This window comes from Zootoca vivipara, chromosome 14, assembly GCF_965207765.1.
Source record: "Zootoca vivipara chromosome 14, rZooViv2.hap1.1, whole genome shotgun sequence".
Taxonomy (NCBI): Eukaryota; Metazoa; Chordata; class Lepidosauria; order Squamata; family Lacertidae; genus Zootoca; species Zootoca vivipara.
Genome location: NC_142597.1, coordinates 12,565,076 through 12,584,368, shown reverse-complemented (window position 1 = coordinate 12,584,368; position 19,293 = coordinate 12,565,076). Strand labels below are relative to the sequence as shown.

Genomic DNA, 19,293 nt, shown 5'->3' with positions numbered 1-19,293 from the left:
TATGAAAATTTGGTCCACTTAGGCAATGTTACCACATGCACACAAGTAACCATCAAGTGAAATATGTTACTATTATTCCAATTTTGTATGGGACACAGCTGCACAGGTTGTGGTCAGCCTGCATTCAGCACAGTAAAAATTGCTACCAGAAGATGTCGCTCATGAGTCGTGGGAAAGTAATGGGCAGCATTTAGCAATTGGGAAGCCAGTTCCTAAGATTAAGGACACCCTATTCAAACAGACATGCGTGCCAGAACATATACAGAGCTACTATAATAATATGGACAGATGGAGAGCTATCTACGCACTTCAGGCAGGGTAGTGCCCAAAGGACCACAGGGTGTCACTTGTGCACAAAGAGAGAAATAGCACAAATCCCATTTATCAGTAGATATAGCAGTTGGTATTATTTAAAATACATAAATAACTTGATTCTCCATACATTATAATCTCCCTTACTGTACAAGTCATTACTCTAGCATTTGCATATATATTTTTGTACACATTATTTGGGCAGACAACTATATTGCAAAATTAGGGGGACTGTCGATTTCAACGGACAAATGTGTTTGGGTTCATGTTTCATTTCTGAAAGTGCATATTAGGTTGGTCCCCCTTGAAATGTGAACTGAATCAATTTTCTCCCTCATCCTTACTTAGCATTTTGCCCTTTGGCCTGAAAGTTATTAAATCAGCAGAGTACCAGGCTGAAGCGTCCCCAAAGCACGACACCTGAAACTTACTTTGTCCTTCAGGATGTACAAAGCGACGGGATTCTTGCGTTCATGCTCTCCACTCCTGGGAACAATCTCCACTGCATTAAAACGAGAATGGAATTGAGTTATTCCTTTTCAATCAAGTCTGAAAAGGGTTCTGCTATGCAAGTGAGCATGGGAGAAAGAGGCAGGCAGGCAGGCAGGAGAGCCTTGGTAGATTAAACCAAATGTTATTTATTTTGAGATTCGCGGATCCCGTCTTTTGGACTGAGGGAAGTTAAGAAAAGCCCTGCTGGATCAGACCAAAAGTCCAGCACCTTGATCCCAACAACAGGCAGCTAAATGCCTTCCCTTATTACGGGTTCCCCAACAACCAGAGGCACACTGTCTCCACTGAGGGAGACCCCATTTTTCAGCTGCCATCGCTAAGATCCTTGCTAAGCCTGACCACCACTCCACTTACAAAGCGCTGCACACATGAGGCTGTGTAATGGGGAAGCAGAGCTCTGGTCTTGCTCCAGCAAAAAGAGCAATTGGGAACAGAGTGCTTGTGTAACAGTAGCAGGAGGCATAGCCTGATTGTTAACACCACCTGGGCTGCAAGATGCAACCTCACTTTAAAGGGCAACGCAGCAGGAGAGTCTCTGGTCTGACTAGGTCTTTGGCACTGGAGTCCTCAAAGTCCAAGGATAGCAATGCCACACCCTTGGGCATCTTGTGGACATGCTTCTGGGGCTGACCTTGCATGCCTTTTCAGCTCCTGAGTCCTCATCCCCTGAAAACGAGGAATGCAGCTTCAGCACTGATGGGAATTTGGGTCCATGTCCACAGGTTTCCCATTCCTGCTCCAGCCTTTCAATGTAGGCGCCCCATGATCTAGCTCTACAAATTTGACCCCCTGGCTCCTTTCGGACTGCTGCCTGCAACTTAGCATTGACAACAATAAACCAGGCTCAGCAAATAAAGCACTGCCAGTTCCTGGAAGACACCAGCCTGAGAGTCAGAATTCAAACACAGAGGTTCAAGGTTTACCATCCTGCTTCAACTGTTCTTCATTCTGGTCCACATATTCAGAGGAATTTTGCTTCTCCATTTTCCGTTTGTTTCTAAAACAAAACAAAACAAAAGGCATAAGACCATAAGAAAGTGAGAAGAGCCTGCCGGATCAGGCCAATGGCCCATCTGATCCAGCAGTTTGGGATAGCTCAGTTGTTAGAACTCATGACTCTTAATCTCAGGGTCGTGGGTTTGAGTCCCACATTGGGCAAAATATTTCTTCATTGCAGGGGGTTGGACTAGATGACCCTCGTGGTCCCCGGCAACTCTACAGTTCCATGATTCTATGATTCTATCCTGTACTTACCGTGGCCAACCAGATGCCAGTAAGAAGCCCACAAGCTGCCCCTGAGCACCACAACACCTGCAATTCCCAGCAACTGTATTCAGAAGCATATGTGTCTGACAGTGGAAACTGAAAATAGCCGTTGCGGATGCAAAAGTTTGCATGAGTTTGCTCAGTTTGGGAAGAGGCTCCCTCACAGCCCACTTGGAATGGAAGGGGGCCAGCCCTACTTGGTCCTGGCAGCCTGCAAATCAACCCTACATGTGATCCTCTCCTAGCAAAGGAGAGTTGCCCAAAAGTGAGTTGGATTGTCATGTTGTGCGGTAAATGCAGGGCGAAAACAACCCCAGACTGCTTTGTTAACACACTGTACTCTTCACAGAACCAGTCCGTGCGCCTCCTCTTTACACCAACTGGGACATAAGGGCCAACTGACATGGGCCACACATCTTTTCCCATCAGGAGCAAAAAAAAAAAAAGCTGGGGGGGGGATGGCCAGAGTGGAAAGGGTTAAGAAAGCCTCCACCACTCCAGTCAGTCTTCTGCTACAGGTGGAAATTTCTGCCACTACATTTTGTAATGGAAAAAGAAAATTACCGGGGGGGGGGGGACTATATACAACCGAGCATCAGTGCTCAAATCAGCTGCCCCAAACTCTCAACATTTTGTGTCAGCTACTGTTTTTAAGAAGACGGCGGAGAGGCATCATTGGATTAAAACTGCAGGATCTTGGGGGTGGGGGACATAATTTGAGCACTAACAGGCATCCTGGGTACATGTGCCCTCAAACAACAACAACAACAACAACAACAACAACAACAATAATAATAATAATAATAATAATAATAATAATTTATTATTTATACCCCACCCATCTGGCTGGGTTCCCCCAGCCACTCTGGGCGGCTTCCAACAAAACATTAAAATACAGAAATCAAACATTAAAAGCTTCCCTAAACAGGGCTGCCTTGAGATGCCTTCTAAAGGTCTGGTAATTGTTGTTCTCTTTGACCTCCGGCGGGAGGGCATTCCACAGGGTGGGTGCCACTACCGAGAAGGCTCTCTGCCTGGTTCCCTGTAACTTGGCTTCTCGTAGCGAGGGAACCACCAGAAGACCCTCGGCGCTGGACCTCAGTGTCCGGGCAGAACAATGGGAGTGGAGACGCTCCTTCAGGTATACTGGACTGAGGCCACAACTGTTCATACAAGCTTTAAGGAATTTGCCAATGATAAGAGGACCAGCGGCTTATAAAGATACTGTTTTAGCCAAGGCTGACTCAAAGACAACAGGCCCCCCAAGTGCCATTGGGGGGCACCAATTAAGCAGCTTGCCATAAGTGCCTGCTCTAAACTACAATTTTCAACCACCTGCACTATACATTTAATGCAGTATGGCTGCCCTCAAAGAATCTTGGGAAGTGTGGTTTGTTAAGGGTGCTGAGAGTACTTAAGGCGCTCCCTGTCCCCCCTCACAGAGCTATGATTCCCACAATCCCTCTTCCCAGAAAACTTTGAGAATTGTAGCTCTCAGTCTAACTCTCATTTCACTTCACTTTTAATTTGTGTGCCTCCTTTCTATGCAAAGAAACAACAAAAAGATCACACACCTTATAACAATCTGATCCAACAATCTTGAATTAATCTGATCCAATTAAAAACTGCTATAACAAAAATATCACTTTAAAATAAACAACTTATATCAAATAAAGTAATATTCAATAATCCATTAAAATATAATCAGCACCCTTAGCAAACTACAGTTCCCAGGATTCTCTGGGGGAAGCCATAATGGTTTTAAATGGTATGATGCTGCTTGTTACAGAGAGAGAATGCTACACACCTCTGGGGGGGGGGACAGGGAACCCCGAAAGTGCCTTTTGGTGTTGATTTACCCCAAATAAACATACTGTATAAGATTTCATTCAGGTTATAAAACACATATATAATTTTAAACGTCATACTTCTTGGATGGTTTCCAACAGGCACAGACGGTCACTAAGGTAACCAGAAGGAAAATTCCCCCAGTCGAAAGGATTATATAGAGGGAGCTCCTTCCTACAGAGACACAAAAGACAAGGCAAATGTTAGAGCAAGTTTCACCTGTTTTGCTGGAGACCTGCACTGCAAGATTTGGAGACGTGCCCATTTCAGCGGATGACGATGTTCATGTACCGATTTGGCGCAGAAAGCGCAAATCAGGGAGGTTCATCTTTCAACATGAACTGAGTGGTATTTCTCCCCCACCCCTAGTTATAAGAAGCAGCACATAACACTTATTTTAACAGCGGTGAGAGAGTGCCAACTGCTCTTCCCACATCACCGAGGCAACAGGTCAAAAGGATGGGTAGATACCAGGAGAAAGGGGATTGGTTGTTAACCCTCTCTGAGAATTATAACACTGCAAGGGGAAGAAGGAGCTTCCTAACAATGCTCCAGATTCTTTGGAAGAAGACATGGCTCTTTAAAGTGGAATGATACATGCTGCTTTATATGTATAGTGCAGGTGTCCATTAACTTCAATAGATCTACTCTAGCACTGGATAAAACCCATTATTTTAAAATCTGGAACATCCAGAAATTTTTGGAAAGTAATGGAATGTTGGGTTCAGCAAGGCCAGGACATTTTTCGCCTTTGTTTCCAGTTCCACTGCATTTATTTATTTATTTATTTATTTATTTATTACTACTACTACTACTACTACTGTTACTAATACTATTATTACTATTATTATTAATTTTATTTATTTATTGGTTTTCCAAATTAAAATTTTACACTCACATATCCAACTTACAACATAAAAACAAGATTCCAAGGAATCTCTTGTACAGTGGTACCTCGGGTTACAAACTTAATTCATTCCGGAGGGCCGTTCTTAACCTGAAACCATTCTTAACCTGAGGTACCACTTTAGCTAATGGGGCCTCCTGCTGCTGCCCAATTTCTGTTCTCATCCTGAAGCAAAGTTCTTAACCCGAGGTACTATTTCTGGGTTAGCGGAGTCTGTAACCTGAAGCATCTGTAACCCGAGGTACCACTGTACTTCCCCCCTCCCCTTTGTGTGTCCTGTTGTTAATCATTTCCTCCTGCATCTTTTTTGATAATCCAAAATTTTTTGCCTCTCCATTGTGTCCAAACTTCACCGTTAGACTACAAGTGATATTCCAATCCTACTAACAATTTTAACTGTTTACAATGGTCTTTAAGATAAGTTATAAATTTTCCCCATTCCTTATTAAAATTTAGGTCTTTCTGATTCTTCCGGTCATTTTGGCCATTTTGGCATAATCCATCAACTTGATCTGCCATTCTTCTCTGGTAGGAACTTTATCTTCTTTCCATCTCTGGGCCAATAACATCCGCACAGCCGTGGTCGCATATATAAATACAGTGGTACCCCTGCTTACGAATAACTCTACTTACGAATGTTTCTACTTACGAACGGAGCTCCATCCACCATCTTGGATGCGGTTTACATAGGATTTTTTCTACTTATGAATTTTTTCTCCCAATGCATTCCTATGGGATTCGACTTACAAATTTTTTCGACTTACGAATGTGCGTTCGGAACACATTAAATTCGTAAGTAGAGGTACCACTGTAGTCTTTTCTGCTCCCTTAGGATTTCAGCAACTGGAATTCCTAAAAGGAAGGCTTTGGGTTTTTTCACATGACAAGATATATAATAATGAAGGCAGACCCAGTCTCCAGTTTCCCCATGTTGTCCCTTCTGTGTACGGTATTTGCGTTGGCCATACTTACTGTACACGGTAAGTTTTATCGGGATGCTGCGCCCGTTGCTGATGGGGTTCTCCACCAAACAACTGTAGGTGTCATCGTCAGACATCAGGACTCTGGTGATGGTCAGCACCTTCTGGTCATGGGAGAGGATCAGCCGGGAGTCATTGCTGAGGGGCTTGCCGTCCTTCAGCCACGTGTAGCTGGGCTTTGTGCCATTTTCATGGGAGCAGTTCAGAGTGAAATATTCGCTGAGCTCCAGCACAGTGGAAGAGGCCAGGGCGACATGAGGCTTTGAAATTGGAACTAGGAAGACAAAGACAAAAGAAGCAAAGATTCTCAGTCAGGGGAAAAGTGAAGAAAATGATAAAAACTATGGCGCTCATTCCCACAAGAGGCAGTGGTGGTCACCAACTTAAGATGGCCTTAAAAGAGGATCAGACTCTGCCTCCGCAGTTGGAGGCAGTATGCTTCTGGGATCGCAAGCAGGGAGAGTGCTGTTGCTTTCAGGTCCTCCTTGCAGGCTACCCTGAGCACCTATCTGGTTGGTCACTGTGAGAATGGGATGGTGGACGAGATGGGCCACTGGAGGACACTGACGATCTGGAATGTGTGCAGAGGAGGGCAATCAAGATGATCAAGTGCCATGCATCAGGGAATCCGATCCCCACATGGTAGGCTGTCAGGAGGAATAGATAAACAAGGAGAGTTCTTACCAAGGTCTTTTATTCAGTATTCAGAGAGGGGCTTGGAAAAGCTGCCTCTTGGAGTAATGGCGCTGCTCCGAGTAATCTCCACCCCGCTTCTCTCCTCAATAGTCAACAGCACCTTATGGTGGCTGCTTAGGGCCATTTGTCTCCAAGCCCTTTGCTCTCCTACTTTCAATGCTCACTGGGTTCTGGGAGAAGTGGGGGTCTGGAATGCTTTCTAGTGATAACGTGTCAGCCAGCCTCTGCTTCCCCCTCCTCATCTCCCATTATCTCTCAGCTTCTCTCTTCCTGTGCCTCTGAGCTATGACCTCCCGCAAACCACTGTTGTAAATCTGTAATGTCTTCCTCTTCTCTAGAAGGCTCAGGCTGGGGAGGCAGTCTCCATCATTCCTCCTCTGTCCAGTCCCTGACATCAAGGGTCTGGAAACCAAGCCTTATGAGGAGTGGTTGAAGGAGCTGAGTATGATTAGTCTGGGGAAGAGGAGACTGAGAGAAGATATGATCACCATCTTCAAATATCTCAAAGGCTTTCACAAGGAAGATGGATCAAGCTCATTTGCTCCTGCTCCACAGGGTAGGACTCAAACCAATGACTTTAAGTTACGAAAAAGGAGCTTCCGACTAAACATGCGGTAAAACTTTATGATAATAAGAGCGGTTTGACTCCCTCAAGAGGTGATGGACTCTCCTTCCTTGAAGGTTTTTAAGCAGAGGTTGGATGGCTATCTGTCATGGATGCTTTAGCTGAGATCCCTGCGTTGCAGAGGGTTGGACTAGATGACACTTGGGGTACTTTCCAACTCTACGATTCTAGGATTCTTCTTATGTTCCTTTGGTGGAAAGTAATTTCTAACCATGTTTTCTAACAATAACGGTCTTTTGTTTCCATTTCAGATCCCTGGCTGCAGGGCTAGCCTGTGACATTTTGCTGACTAAGGCAAAAAGCAAGACGCCCCTTCACTGAAAGCCCCTTCACTCAGGGAGTGGCATACCTTCTGAATGGGGCACATGTGTTTGCAATCCAGTATTCATAAACTCAGATGGCACAGCTGATTTCCAAATTTTATCTTGGAAACTGTCTATGTGAACTGTGACACCAACATGGGAATGTATACATAGAAACTCTTTGTGTTTTTATAAACGAACCGCCTTATGTTTTTGCAAAGTGATAAATAATTTGGTGTGAATTTCTCCCACCATACTCATTTTTGCAAAGAAATTTTCCCCGATGTGATGCATTTTAATGTGATATATTCACAAATGTATGCATTATTACGCACACCTCGCTTTTGGCATTTCCGCATACGTTATTTGGCTAGAGAACTGCATTGCAAAATTCAGAGAAGTGTGATTTTTAAGTCCACACGTTGTTTTGAAACTGCAAATTTGGTAGGTTTGCCTTTGAATGACAACTGAGTTGAATTTCAACCCCATCCTCACTTATCACCACACACACAAGAGTGTGTTCAGCAAGAGGTATTTTTCTCCCCGTGGCAATGATGCATTATGGCAGGCATCCCCGAACTTCGGCCCTCCAGATGTTTTGGACTACATTTCCCACCATCCCTGACCACTGTTCCTGTTAGCTAGGGATCATGGGAGTTGTAGGCCAAAACATCTGGAGGGCCGCAGTTTGGGGATGCCTGCATTATGGCTTAGTTATCCTTTCCATAAAATCTCCCCAAGGTTGATGAGTTGCACCAATTTTCTGCGACACTATTCTGAGCCGTAACGACTGGTAATGCAATTAGTTGAGATTATTTGACTTGGGAGCTACTGCTAGTAATATTAGGAGTTGCTATGAAGAGTAGCTGCACAGAAATCTTGTGCCTCAGCAATGTTTGGCCTTTGTTGATGGTCTTTAAAGGCAGCTTCCACAAAATAAAGGGTGAATGAGGAGCTCTGTTGCCGATCTGCAGCTCATGTATTCTTTTGATTTGGGGGGGGGGGGGAGTCTGTTGGTTCCCAACAGAAACTAGCTGCTGCCATTGCTTCTTTCAGGACAGCATATTCCACACATTAGTGTTCCTAAGATGTAAATCATGGGTCGGTTCACTCCAGTGGATAGGTTTACCTTGCCTGGGCCGGTTCACTCCAGTGGAGATCCCTCCGTGGGCCGGATTGTGCGCACCCCCCTATGATTTCCGCCATCTGCACAGACCATAGCTGCCAAGTACCCCGTTTTCCCCGGGAAAACCCCGATTTTACTTACCTTTCCCGGTGGTCCCCCGTATCACTTTGTCTCCCGTTTTTCTCCGTTATTTTCTTCTGCCGGCGGCCATTATTTCTGATTTGCCCTTCTATGGGCACCAAAAATGGCCGTCACCAGCTTCAAAAGTCGCATCTATGCATGTCCGGAAGTGCATAGGCGTGACTTCCAGTGTCAGCGGCGGCCATTTTTGGTGCCCATAGATGGGCGGAGCGACACCGGAAGTTGCGTCGACGTACTTCCTGACATGCGTACAAGTGACTTTCGAAGCCGGCGGCGGCCATTTTGGGTGCCCATAGAAGGGCAAAGCGACACTGGAAGTTACGTTGACACAACTTCTGGTGTCACACGGCTGCTGGTCCCGGATTCTGCAGTCCGGGACTTGGAAGGTAAGGCACAGACGCAATTTCCAGTGCCATGGAAGTGAGTCCCCATGCCACGCTGTGCTGGTTTAGCACAGGAAACGGGGACTTGCCAAGCAGGCGGCTTAGTTCAGGGGTGGCTCCTGGGCTGGTTAAACAACCCCCGTGGGCCACTTGTGGCCCATGGGCCTCAGGTTGCTGACCCCTGATGTAAAGACATGAGGGCTGGAGGAGTAGCGAAGGTTGGCAGTGGGGTGGTAGAGCAGGACAGCAAGTTAAAGAAGCCATGGGGTTATAGGAGGAGGCTAAATGGCCAGCTTGGCAAGCCTAGAGAAAAGAAAGAGCGTTTGTCACATGGTGGCAGCGGTGCTTTGACAACGACACTGAAATCCAAGCCAGCTGGCATGAGACAATGCAGTACAGTGTCTCCAAGCTCTCCACTGGATTTGAACTTACAGGGTATATACAGGAGGAGGTTTCATTTATAGAAGCAACTGCGGAAGATGTTTTGCAAAAGGTTTTCAGCTAGTCCCAAGCTTTGGACGAGAGAGAAATCTTTTATCCAATTCATGTTTAAAAGTGAACTTACCTAATTGTCATTTTCTGAAACTGTACGTAAGCCGAAACTCAGCCATCCTCTGAAATTCACACTTCTCTGAATTTTGAAAGGCAGTTCTGCAGCCCGGTAAGGTGTGCAACAATGCGCACACACCAGGGTAAAGTGTGTATATAAATTAGTGGAAATAACATACAAAAACAGCGTGCAAAAATTGGGGGGGAATGCTTTGCACAATTATGCAGATTAGGCAACACTGCATTAAATAAAAGAGAAATTTGCACTGAAATGCTGCTAATTCTCTCTCTCTCTCTCTCTCTCTCTCTCTCTCTCTCTCTCTCTCTCTCTATATATATATATATATATATATATATATATATATAAAGGTAAAGGGACCACGGACGATTCTGAGGTTGCAGCGCTCATCTTGCTTTATTGGCCGAGGGAGCCGGCGTACAGCTTCCAGGTCATGTGGCCAGCATGACTAAGCCGCTTCTGGCAAACCACAGCAGTGCACGGAAATGCCGTTTATCTTCCTGCCGGAGCGGTACCTATTTATCTACTTGCACTTTGACATGCTTTCGAACTGCTAGGTTGGCAGGAGCAGGGACCGAGCAACAGGAGCTCCCCCCGTCGCGGGATTCAAACCTTCTGATCAGCAAGCCCTAGGCCAGGGCCGGCTCTAGGGGTAGGCTGGGTGGTGTGGGGTGCCAGGGCGCCGGGCTGGCAGGGGGGCACCACATGGAAGCCGTGCTGCGTCCAGCGCCCACCAGAGCGAGGGCGCTGGAGCGATCTCCGCACCACGGCGCCTGACATGCTTGAGATGGCCCTGCCCTAGGCTCTATGGATTTTAATATGTGAAAAAGGAGTAAGTGAAATTGACAGATTTGCCCATTCCTAGTCCAAACCATGTGTTATTATATGTTGAAGCTGCATGAAAGTCTCTTTTCCCCCACCTAGAGAATAAATAAATACCTTAATCAATGAACTAAAAAAAAGGTTCATTTTTTTCTAAGGCTCACTTACCATCCACTGTAAGGTTAATGTTCATCTCCCCTGTAAAAGTGTCATCTGTAATGGAGATTTCCACTTCATACGTTCCCTCGTCAGAGAGCTGCAGCTCATTGATCAGCAAGGAGCCATTCTCAAAGATTCTAATCCGGTCCCTGTACTCCGAGCGCAAGTTACCAATGATCCCAGTGCCGATGGACTGGACCACCGTCACAGCCTTGTCACGCTTCACTTGCCATTTGATCACGGGTTTGTCGCGGCTGGTGCTGGTGTATTTCACGGAGAGCAGGGCCGACTTGCCAACCGTACCGTGGATTAACAGCACCGGGCTGGTGATATTGACTCCTTCCAGCAGATCTAGCAAGAAGAAGAAGAAGAAGCAAAGGACACTCAGCATTAGCATTAAGGGGTAGAGATCACTTGAAGAAGGTGGTATGAGCTCTGGTGCTGGAAAAGCCAAAACCGGAAGCCGTCGGCTCGGCGTATGAGTGTCCCCACCAGAGCTACAGGTTAGATCAGGTGTGGGCCCTCCATATCTTTTTTTTAATGTGCAAATATAATGTGCAAATATAAGAGTTTGAGACATATTCAGTTGACGTTAACAATAGAAATATCCCATCAATTCTGGTGTGGATGTGACCATAATAATATCCGATGACATATTTACTGCAGCCCCCCTGTAATGAGACTTCCTCTCCACCCACAGAGAGGGAGGTCTGCAGTATCCTATGACTCTATAAGCGCCACCCTGGACCCTCGGATAGCACCTTTAAACAGTATTTATTTTTATTTACAGTGGTACCTCTACTTACGAATGTTTCTACTTACGAATGGAGCTCCGTCCACCATCTTGGATGCAGTTTAGATAGGATTTTTTTCTACTTACGAATTTTTAGATAGGGTTGCTTTGACTTACGAATTTTTTCTCCCAATGCATTCCTATGGGATTCGACTTAAAAAAAGTTTCTACTTACGAATGTGTGTTCAGAACGCATTAAATTCGTAAGTAGAGGTAACACTGTATCACATATAGCAGTGCTTTTTGTGACAGTATCCACTGCTATAGAGTCCCTCCACCTTTCTTTCTTTCTTTCTTTCTTTCTTTCTTTCTTTTTCCCATAGTAGAAGCGATCTTGTGCTGGCACCCATGGCACTTTGTTGTGAGTCAACAAAGTCAACACTTCATTGTATGTCCAACCTTTCCTCCAAGGAACTCAAGGTGGCGTTCATGGTCCTCCCAAACCCCCCCCCCTTTTATCACAACAACCCTGTGAGGTAAGTGAGGCTGAGAGGCAGTGATCTACCCAACAGCACCCAGTAAGCTTCATGGCTGAGTGAGGATTTGAAACGAGTTCAACACTCTAAGGGTAGATCTACACACAGGGGAGAAACACTATAAATAAGTCATAAATTAAATGGTTATAACAAAAGGAGGGAAAACCCTATGTAAAATCACATGGCAATGTTTTGTGCTCTACAGCACCATCTGGTGTTCCATGTTTATAACACATTTAAAACACTGTTGTTGTTTTTGGCTAATGTAGCTGAGTCCTAAGTCTAACTACACCACACTGATATACTATGATTAGATGATCGAGTCTCTTGATGATCAACAGCAAACAATTACAACAAAAAATAAAGATGATGTTGATTTTAAAAACTTTTAATTATCTAAAGATAGAATTGAATTAACAAGAATAAGCAGTGGAGGCTGGACTGTGCTTGTAAGGACAGGACACAGTTAATTCACTGTGTTTGAGTCCAACACAGTTTCATGGACACAGCAGTCAAGCAGTTAATGCTTCCAGCCCTGGCTCTAAATGGCATGAGGCAAGGCGGATGGTGATCTAGGCCTCACAATGGTTAACCTGGAAACAACCTCAAATCCTCGCCCTGACATTTCATTGGGGTCCAGGCAAGACAGCGGAGGGAGGCAAAGCTTGTGCGCCCTTTTCTCTCCTTAGCACCCAGAAGAGCAAGAATGTCTGAAAGGCTGCCATGGCTTCACATTGTTGATTCAGAAATGTGTCCCTGTGCATAGGAATAAACTCATCAGCATTTGGGCTAACATCGGGGTGATGCTGAAGAAACAAAGGAGCATGCAGAAAGAAAGGTTTCAGTTTGCAAAAGGATGCCAAAAAGGGGTAAAACTTAATCAGAAGCAAGGGTCTAAAGCAGGGGTGTAGAATCTCAGGTTGGGGGGGGGGGTAATGTTGCCTCACAATACTCGTTATGCAGCCCCACATCCTCCCCACAAGCCATACCCACTCTTCACAGGCCATGCCCTCCACTACCACTGCTTTTCACTCTTCTTGATTATTTTTGCCTAGCAGGAAAGTGTGCTTGAATCCTGGCAATGCCACTTGCTTGCCTGGATAGATAAGGAGATAGATAAGGAACAATAAGTGTGTATAGCAGGGAAGGGGAACATCCCCTCCAACATTTCTCCAATGAAAATAGGCGTGTCCTACTCCATAATAATAATATCTATACATCGGACTGGGTTGTTACATAATAAAACATTAAACTTCTTTTTTTTAAAAAACCCTTCCCTATACAGGGCTGTCTTTGAAAGGTTGCATAGTTACTTATCCCCTTGGCTCAGGGACCTTTCAACATTTCTCTGATGAAAAAAGGGACGTCCTAAGGGAAAGCGGGACATTCCAAGATCAAATCAGAAACCGGGATGGCTTCTGTAAAATCTGAGACTTTCCCTGGAAAATAGGGGCATTTGAAGGGTCTGTGGGAAACCTTGGGATCTGGTGCAAAATGTGGCCTTCCAAATCTCTCTCTCTCTGGCCCTTAGTCCTCTTCCCAGGCCACACCCTTTACCCTTGCCACACCCCAGACTGGTCCAGCCTTCCTGGAGTATTTCCCCTCTGGCTGGAATATGTCCTTGAATGCTCTCAGTGACTCCTGCTTTGCTGGGAAGAAGGGTAGAGAAGGCTGTGTGGATCTTTACAGACACTAGCCTAATGCGCTGTTAAAAAGGTTGTGTGCCACCCCCAATCTCTGCTGAGCAGCAGCACGTTTCCAGGGGGTTCCAGGCATTCCCTTAGGGGTGTGTTTCTGCTGAGACATCAAGGCACAGCTGAGATTAGTGTCTTTTAAAAAATGGTTTATTGTACATATATTTACACCTAGGTCTTGTCCAGAAAAAGTTCGGAGCATTACATCTCCAGAGGGGCTTGTTCCCCATACCAGTGCATCACTGGAATCTAAGGCAGGCATCCCCAAACTTCGGCCCTCCAGATGTTTTGGACTACAATTCCCATCATCCCTGACCACTGGTCCTGTTAGCTAGGGATCATGGGAGTTGTAGGCCAAAACATCTGGAGGGCCGCAGTTTGGGGATGCCTGCTCTAAGGCATCCTGAGAGCCATCGCTGTGACTCTGCCCCAGCCTGCCAAGGTGGTTCCAGCCTTCATGGCTGCTCATGGAGTTCTGCCCACTTCCTTTCCGCTTCACAAAAAAAGCCCTGCTCCAAGTAACTCCTTTCCCTCTATCTCATAGCTGCCAAGTTTTCCCTTTTCTCGCAAGGAAGCCTATTCAGCATAAGGGGAAATCCCTTTAAAAAAGGGATAACTTGGCAGCTATGCTCTATCTGCTCGCCCCTCTTATCCATTCCTCTGTTTTCCAAAAGGACATATTTTTCCTGTGTGATATCACGCTTCCCCATCACCTTGGCAACCTCCTCCCCGTACCAACAGAGACTCCTGCCTGGTTGATGGTTAATGACTTGCTTCCAGCACCTTTTGTCATTCTTAACGACTTCTATCTCAGGCCTGGGGGGGGGGGGAAAGCTTAGCTGTATTTTTCACTTGTCTGGCACCTTCCCTTCAAAACTCCAAGTATTATCTGAATAGAAATCTTTATGGAATTCTAACAATCACTCCCAGATGACTCCAGATCTGTAACAGTACAAAGGCAAAATTTATACTAAGGTAGAATTTCGTTTCTCCAGCCACTTCTGCCTCTAGCCCCACATGTCACTGACATGCATGTGGCCCTCAGAAGTCTGCCCAGGCCCTCAGGTGCCTTCATTCTCCTTCATTTCAGCATTGGATGGAAATAAAATTAGTTACCATTGCTTCAGGCTCCACCTGTGATTAGCCTCCCTGCCTTACCTGCCCTACCAGGCCCAATGGCACCACTGAGGTTCAGTGAATGCAGTCCGGGGCAAAAGAGGACACATCATGCCTTTTGCTGCCAGGTTGGGAGAGAGCAGATGCTCCGTATCAGACGAGCTGCTTCCAAAATGGCTTCAGCCTGCAGCCTGGGTGCTGAGGTCAAAACAAAACCAGTATTGATGTGCAGTGGAGGGGAGCATGAATCATCTGGGTGACAATTAACTGCTAGATTAGGAGCTGCGAGCAGAAGCACAAGAAAAGGCTTAAACAAGTCCCGAAGTCATGAGATATATTAGTATGCAAACCTCTCTCTCTCTCTCTTTCCCTTTGCCTGATGCAAACAGAAGGGGAAACCCAGGGCTTTTCACCAGCCAGAACTCACAGAAACTCAATTCCGGCAGCTCTCAGGTGGGAGCCATTGCCATTCTAAAAGAATGAGGGAGGTGTTCATGATGAGTTCTGGCACCTCTTTTTCAAGGAAAAATAGCACTGGGAAAACATGATCATGATTATGATGATGATGTTTTTAAAAAGTGGAAATATATATTTTTTTATTTAATTGTATACTGCCCAGGCCAAACTGGAGAACTCCTGGAATCTCTGTCTTTCTCTAAAACCAGTCGCATAAGGTGTGGGGGTGGGGAGATTGGATCCTGGCCACCATGCTGTTGAGATGAGGTTAACCCTCTTCCCCCATGCCATTCCTCCAATGGAAATACTTCCATAAAGTTGCTATTAACTGCAGCACACACCTGTCTTTCATGGCAGAGCACCTTCTGGGAGCAGGTAATTTTCACAGGAGAAATGGCGAGAGAGAAAGGGTTAACCCTCCCTCCTTGTGAATTTTTTTCAGAAGGGGACAGTAGTAGAGCACATGCTTTGCCTTCAGGTCCAATCCTTGCTACCTACGGTTAAAAGGATTGGGAAGCAGGAGATGGTAGCAGGCCAGCCCTACCATTAGGCAGAGGGAGGTGGTTAACTCAGGTGGCATATGCTGATTAGTATGGCAGCGATTCTTGAGTCTCCTAAGATAGCATACCCTGCACCCTCAAAGTGAGCCTGCTGTCGTTGGATGTGGTGGAAGGGCTTCCTGTTGCCAGTATTGAAGTAAGGTCCCATCTACACTATACATTTAAACCAATATCATACCACTTTTAACACTTATGGCTTCCTCCAAAGCATCCTGTGTACTGCAATTTATTAAGAGTTTGGTTAGAGTTGTATGGAGACCTTTGTTCCCTACACAGAGCTGCTATTTCCAAAGCAATTTAACAGTCCACCTGTCTTTCTCAGGGAACTCTGGGAATCGTAGCTCAGTGAGAGTGGGCAATGTTAAAAACTCAGATACAGTGGTACCTCTGGTTAAGAACTTAATTCGTTCCGGAGGTCCGTTCTTAACCTGAAAGTGTTCTTAACCTGAGATACCACTTTAGCTAATGGGGACGCCCGCTGCTGCCGCACCGCCAAATCACGATTTCTGTTCTCATCCTGAAGCAAAGCTCTTAACCCGAGGTTAGCGGAGTCTGTAACCTGAAATCTTTGTAATCTGAAGCGCTTGTAACCCGAGGTACAACTGTATACAGTGGTACCTCGACTTACGAAGACGATCCGTTCCGCGGCGCTCTTCATAAGTCGAAGTCTTTGGTTGTCGAAGTGCCCATTCTGTGCATGCGCCAAGCGCGATTTCGCGCTTCTGCACAGGCCCAGAGCGTGCGTGCGGCGAAAAGACTTCCGGGTTTGTCGACTTCGGAAGTCGAAACCTTTGGAAGTCGAGTCGTTCGGATGTCGAGGTATGACTGCATAAGTTAGGCACCAAATGTCTCCTTAAACCAGGGTGACAGTCACCGAAGCAGAATGCCTAGTTGCTATTTGGGGGACAAGCGGCTCAAAAGTCTTTTCTTTTTCCAATACAATTTTTGGGTTCCCGAAATTCATTCTGAATGGGCAGATAAAATATAATGGACAGGGGGTGGGTTTCAGCCAGAGGGAGGGAGGTGTCGGTTCTGCCACCTCTTTTTCTAGAAAAATAGCACTGCTTACTAGTGTGTAAAAACATGCACCTCCAGATGATGGAGACATCAGGTGCCATTCTGGTGCCTGGGCAATTTCTTCTCTTGGTCGCAAGTGGCCAATAGCCAGGTGCAAAATGTGCCTGGCACCTGGCTAATTTTGAACGCTGAGAGTGGGTGAAGGCAGCTGAAACGTTCCTGCCATTTCATTGCTCCCCAACCCCCAGTGAGTTGGAACGCAATTGGCAGAAACATCTGCGCTATGCAATTAATGCAGTATCCTATTGCTTTAAACAGTTTCTCTGCTACCAAGCTTAGCCTTCCAAGGCTGCTTTTCCTTAAAAAGATATAAATCACTGGGTTAAAGAGACACTGAACTCTCCATTCCCTGTCTAATTTGTAGCTAGGCAAACGTTGGCCCTGTATTCACCTCCCAGCACCATGTACAAAGAAAGTGTGAGAACAGTAGCAAAGCCAAGGGAGCGTGGTATACTGGGCATCAGGATGCTTTGTAAGTAGTGCTGCCAGGGAATGTCTGCCAAGCAACCATTGTGAACTCTGATCACCTGCAGAGAGTGCATCTTTGTTTTGCTTTTGGAGGATGTAGAGATACACCATCAACATGCAGAGCCAGGCAGATTCAGCCAGCCACACACGGTGCTCACATGCCACTGAACTGTTCCACCTCCAGTGACATGCAGTTGGACTCGTTATGGTTGCTTTTGCAGTATCACAGCTGGAGAAGGGCTAGGTAAAACCACCCACAAATGCCTTCTACAATATGGTGACGGAGGGCTGATTTGCTTCTTTTTTGCCACCATCATGTGTATCAACCCATTCTTCCATAACCAATTTTTGATGCTTTATGGTAAAGGACCGTCTTGTAGGGCTGGTTTGCCAGGAGACATCCCCACCCCAGAATACAGGGACATGGCACACTGGTAGTAGAACAAACCAGAGGTGTGCACTGGATTCAGAAGAATCTTAAGTCAAACTGGGCTGATTTGGAGAGATTCGGGAAGTGGGCTCCATGATAATAGCTCCAAATTGAATCCGGGTCTTCTTGTGAGTGATATGGAAATGCAGAGTCAAACAGAACTGCAGGTGCATGTCTGCAAAAACACTCCAATCTCTCCCCCACCCCCCAGCTTGCACATAAGAAAAACACCAGGATGGGAAGAGAGCCCTTCGTGGCTGACAGATCCTGTTTATAATAAGAAGGAAATCACTTTAACTGGGCTTTTGGGTAGAGATGTTCAAGGAATGCAGAGTTGGAGACCCTCTGGCCAGCAGACCAATCTTGGCCTACAAGGCCATTTCCCTGAAACCACAACACCCCACCTATCAGGTGACATCACTGATGACATCATCTGATGGACAAGAGGACTTGTCCTTACTTTCAAACAAGTCCTGCTGGTGTTGTGTTTTTGGATGGAAGTGTGGCAGATCAACTATGAAAGTCTCGGGGTGACTTTGGGCCAGTCCTCACTCTCAGCCTACATAAGCTCACAGTGTTGCTGTAAGGATTAAACAGGAAAAACCATCTCCATCGTCTGGAGCTCCTCGGCAGAAAGATGGGATATAAAGGTAATAAATAAGTTAAGGACATAAGGAGAGCCCTGCTTCATCAAGGCAAAGGTTGATCTTTTTCAGTATCACGCTTCCACATTGGCCAATCAGCTGCGGAATCAGGGTTTGAAGACAATGGGGTCTCTACTCTTACTGCCTGGTAAGGTCTTTCGAAGGCAGTGCCTATTGAAATGAATGGAAGAACTCTGTACTTCTTTTATTGTCGCATGAGATGTTACAGCAAATGTATCCATTTACTTCTGCAAAAGGTCAGAGGATCTATAGACGGTAATGCAATTACCTCTCAATCTTCTTTTTCAGCTGTTAATGCACCCCCTTCACACTCTGCATTAATGGAGCTTGCACTCCGATGAGTCCCTTAGACTCAGGCACTGGGTTTGTTTTTGTTTGTTTTAAGCTCTTCCCACCCTTATTATGGAAGTGTTGGCAGTGGCTATGAAGAAACTGCATTCAGTTTCCCTAGTAGAGCAGGCACAGTGTGTCTGTGGCCAGATCTAATTTATCAAAGTGGACATGATATTTAAACAATGCCATGCATTGGTTTCAGTTGTAAATTCTAGCTTTTACTTCCTGGGAAAAAACAGTTTCCAAGTTCTACGGCTGCATATGTGAGGGGAAAACAATAAGCTTGAGGGGAGGGATGGTGCCATGAACCTTAAATTAATTGCTTAAAATATATTGACTTGGGCCCTAAGGTAACTTAAGGAAGGAATGTTTCCTGTCCTTCTTTCCTACCAGTGCCCAAAGGGCTTCTTTGAGGGGTCAGGGCCCTTCCTGAAGAATGGTGGCTATTGGGAGATGGGGGGATCGCCTAAAACTGGGCCTTCCCCCAGCAGCATCCCCAGAGTTAGTTCTGTGCTAAGACAATATATATTCGTTATGTGTAATAGCTGGGAGAACAACAGCCCACAAGGTTGACTGA

At 45.8% G+C, this 19,293-nt stretch overlaps 1 protein-coding gene across 1 annotated transcript in view; it reads right to left on the bottom strand.

Moving 5' to 3' along the window:
• The window catches only part of HEPACAM (hepatic and glial cell adhesion molecule), a 37,603-nt gene that overhangs the window by 6,559 nt on the left and 11,751 nt on the right, over positions 1-19,293 (bottom strand). The window contains exons 2-6 of the mRNA XM_035139524.3: positions 10,658-10,999; positions 5,819-6,100; positions 4,020-4,113; positions 1,749-1,822; positions 744-814 (exon numbers count right to left, since the gene is read on the bottom strand). Coding sequence (XP_034995415.1) covers positions 744-814; positions 1,749-1,822; positions 4,020-4,113; positions 5,819-6,100; positions 10,658-10,999 — 863 coding nt within the window. The remainder of the gene's footprint in view (positions 1-743; positions 815-1,748; positions 1,823-4,019; positions 4,114-5,818; positions 6,101-10,657; positions 11,000-19,293) is intronic.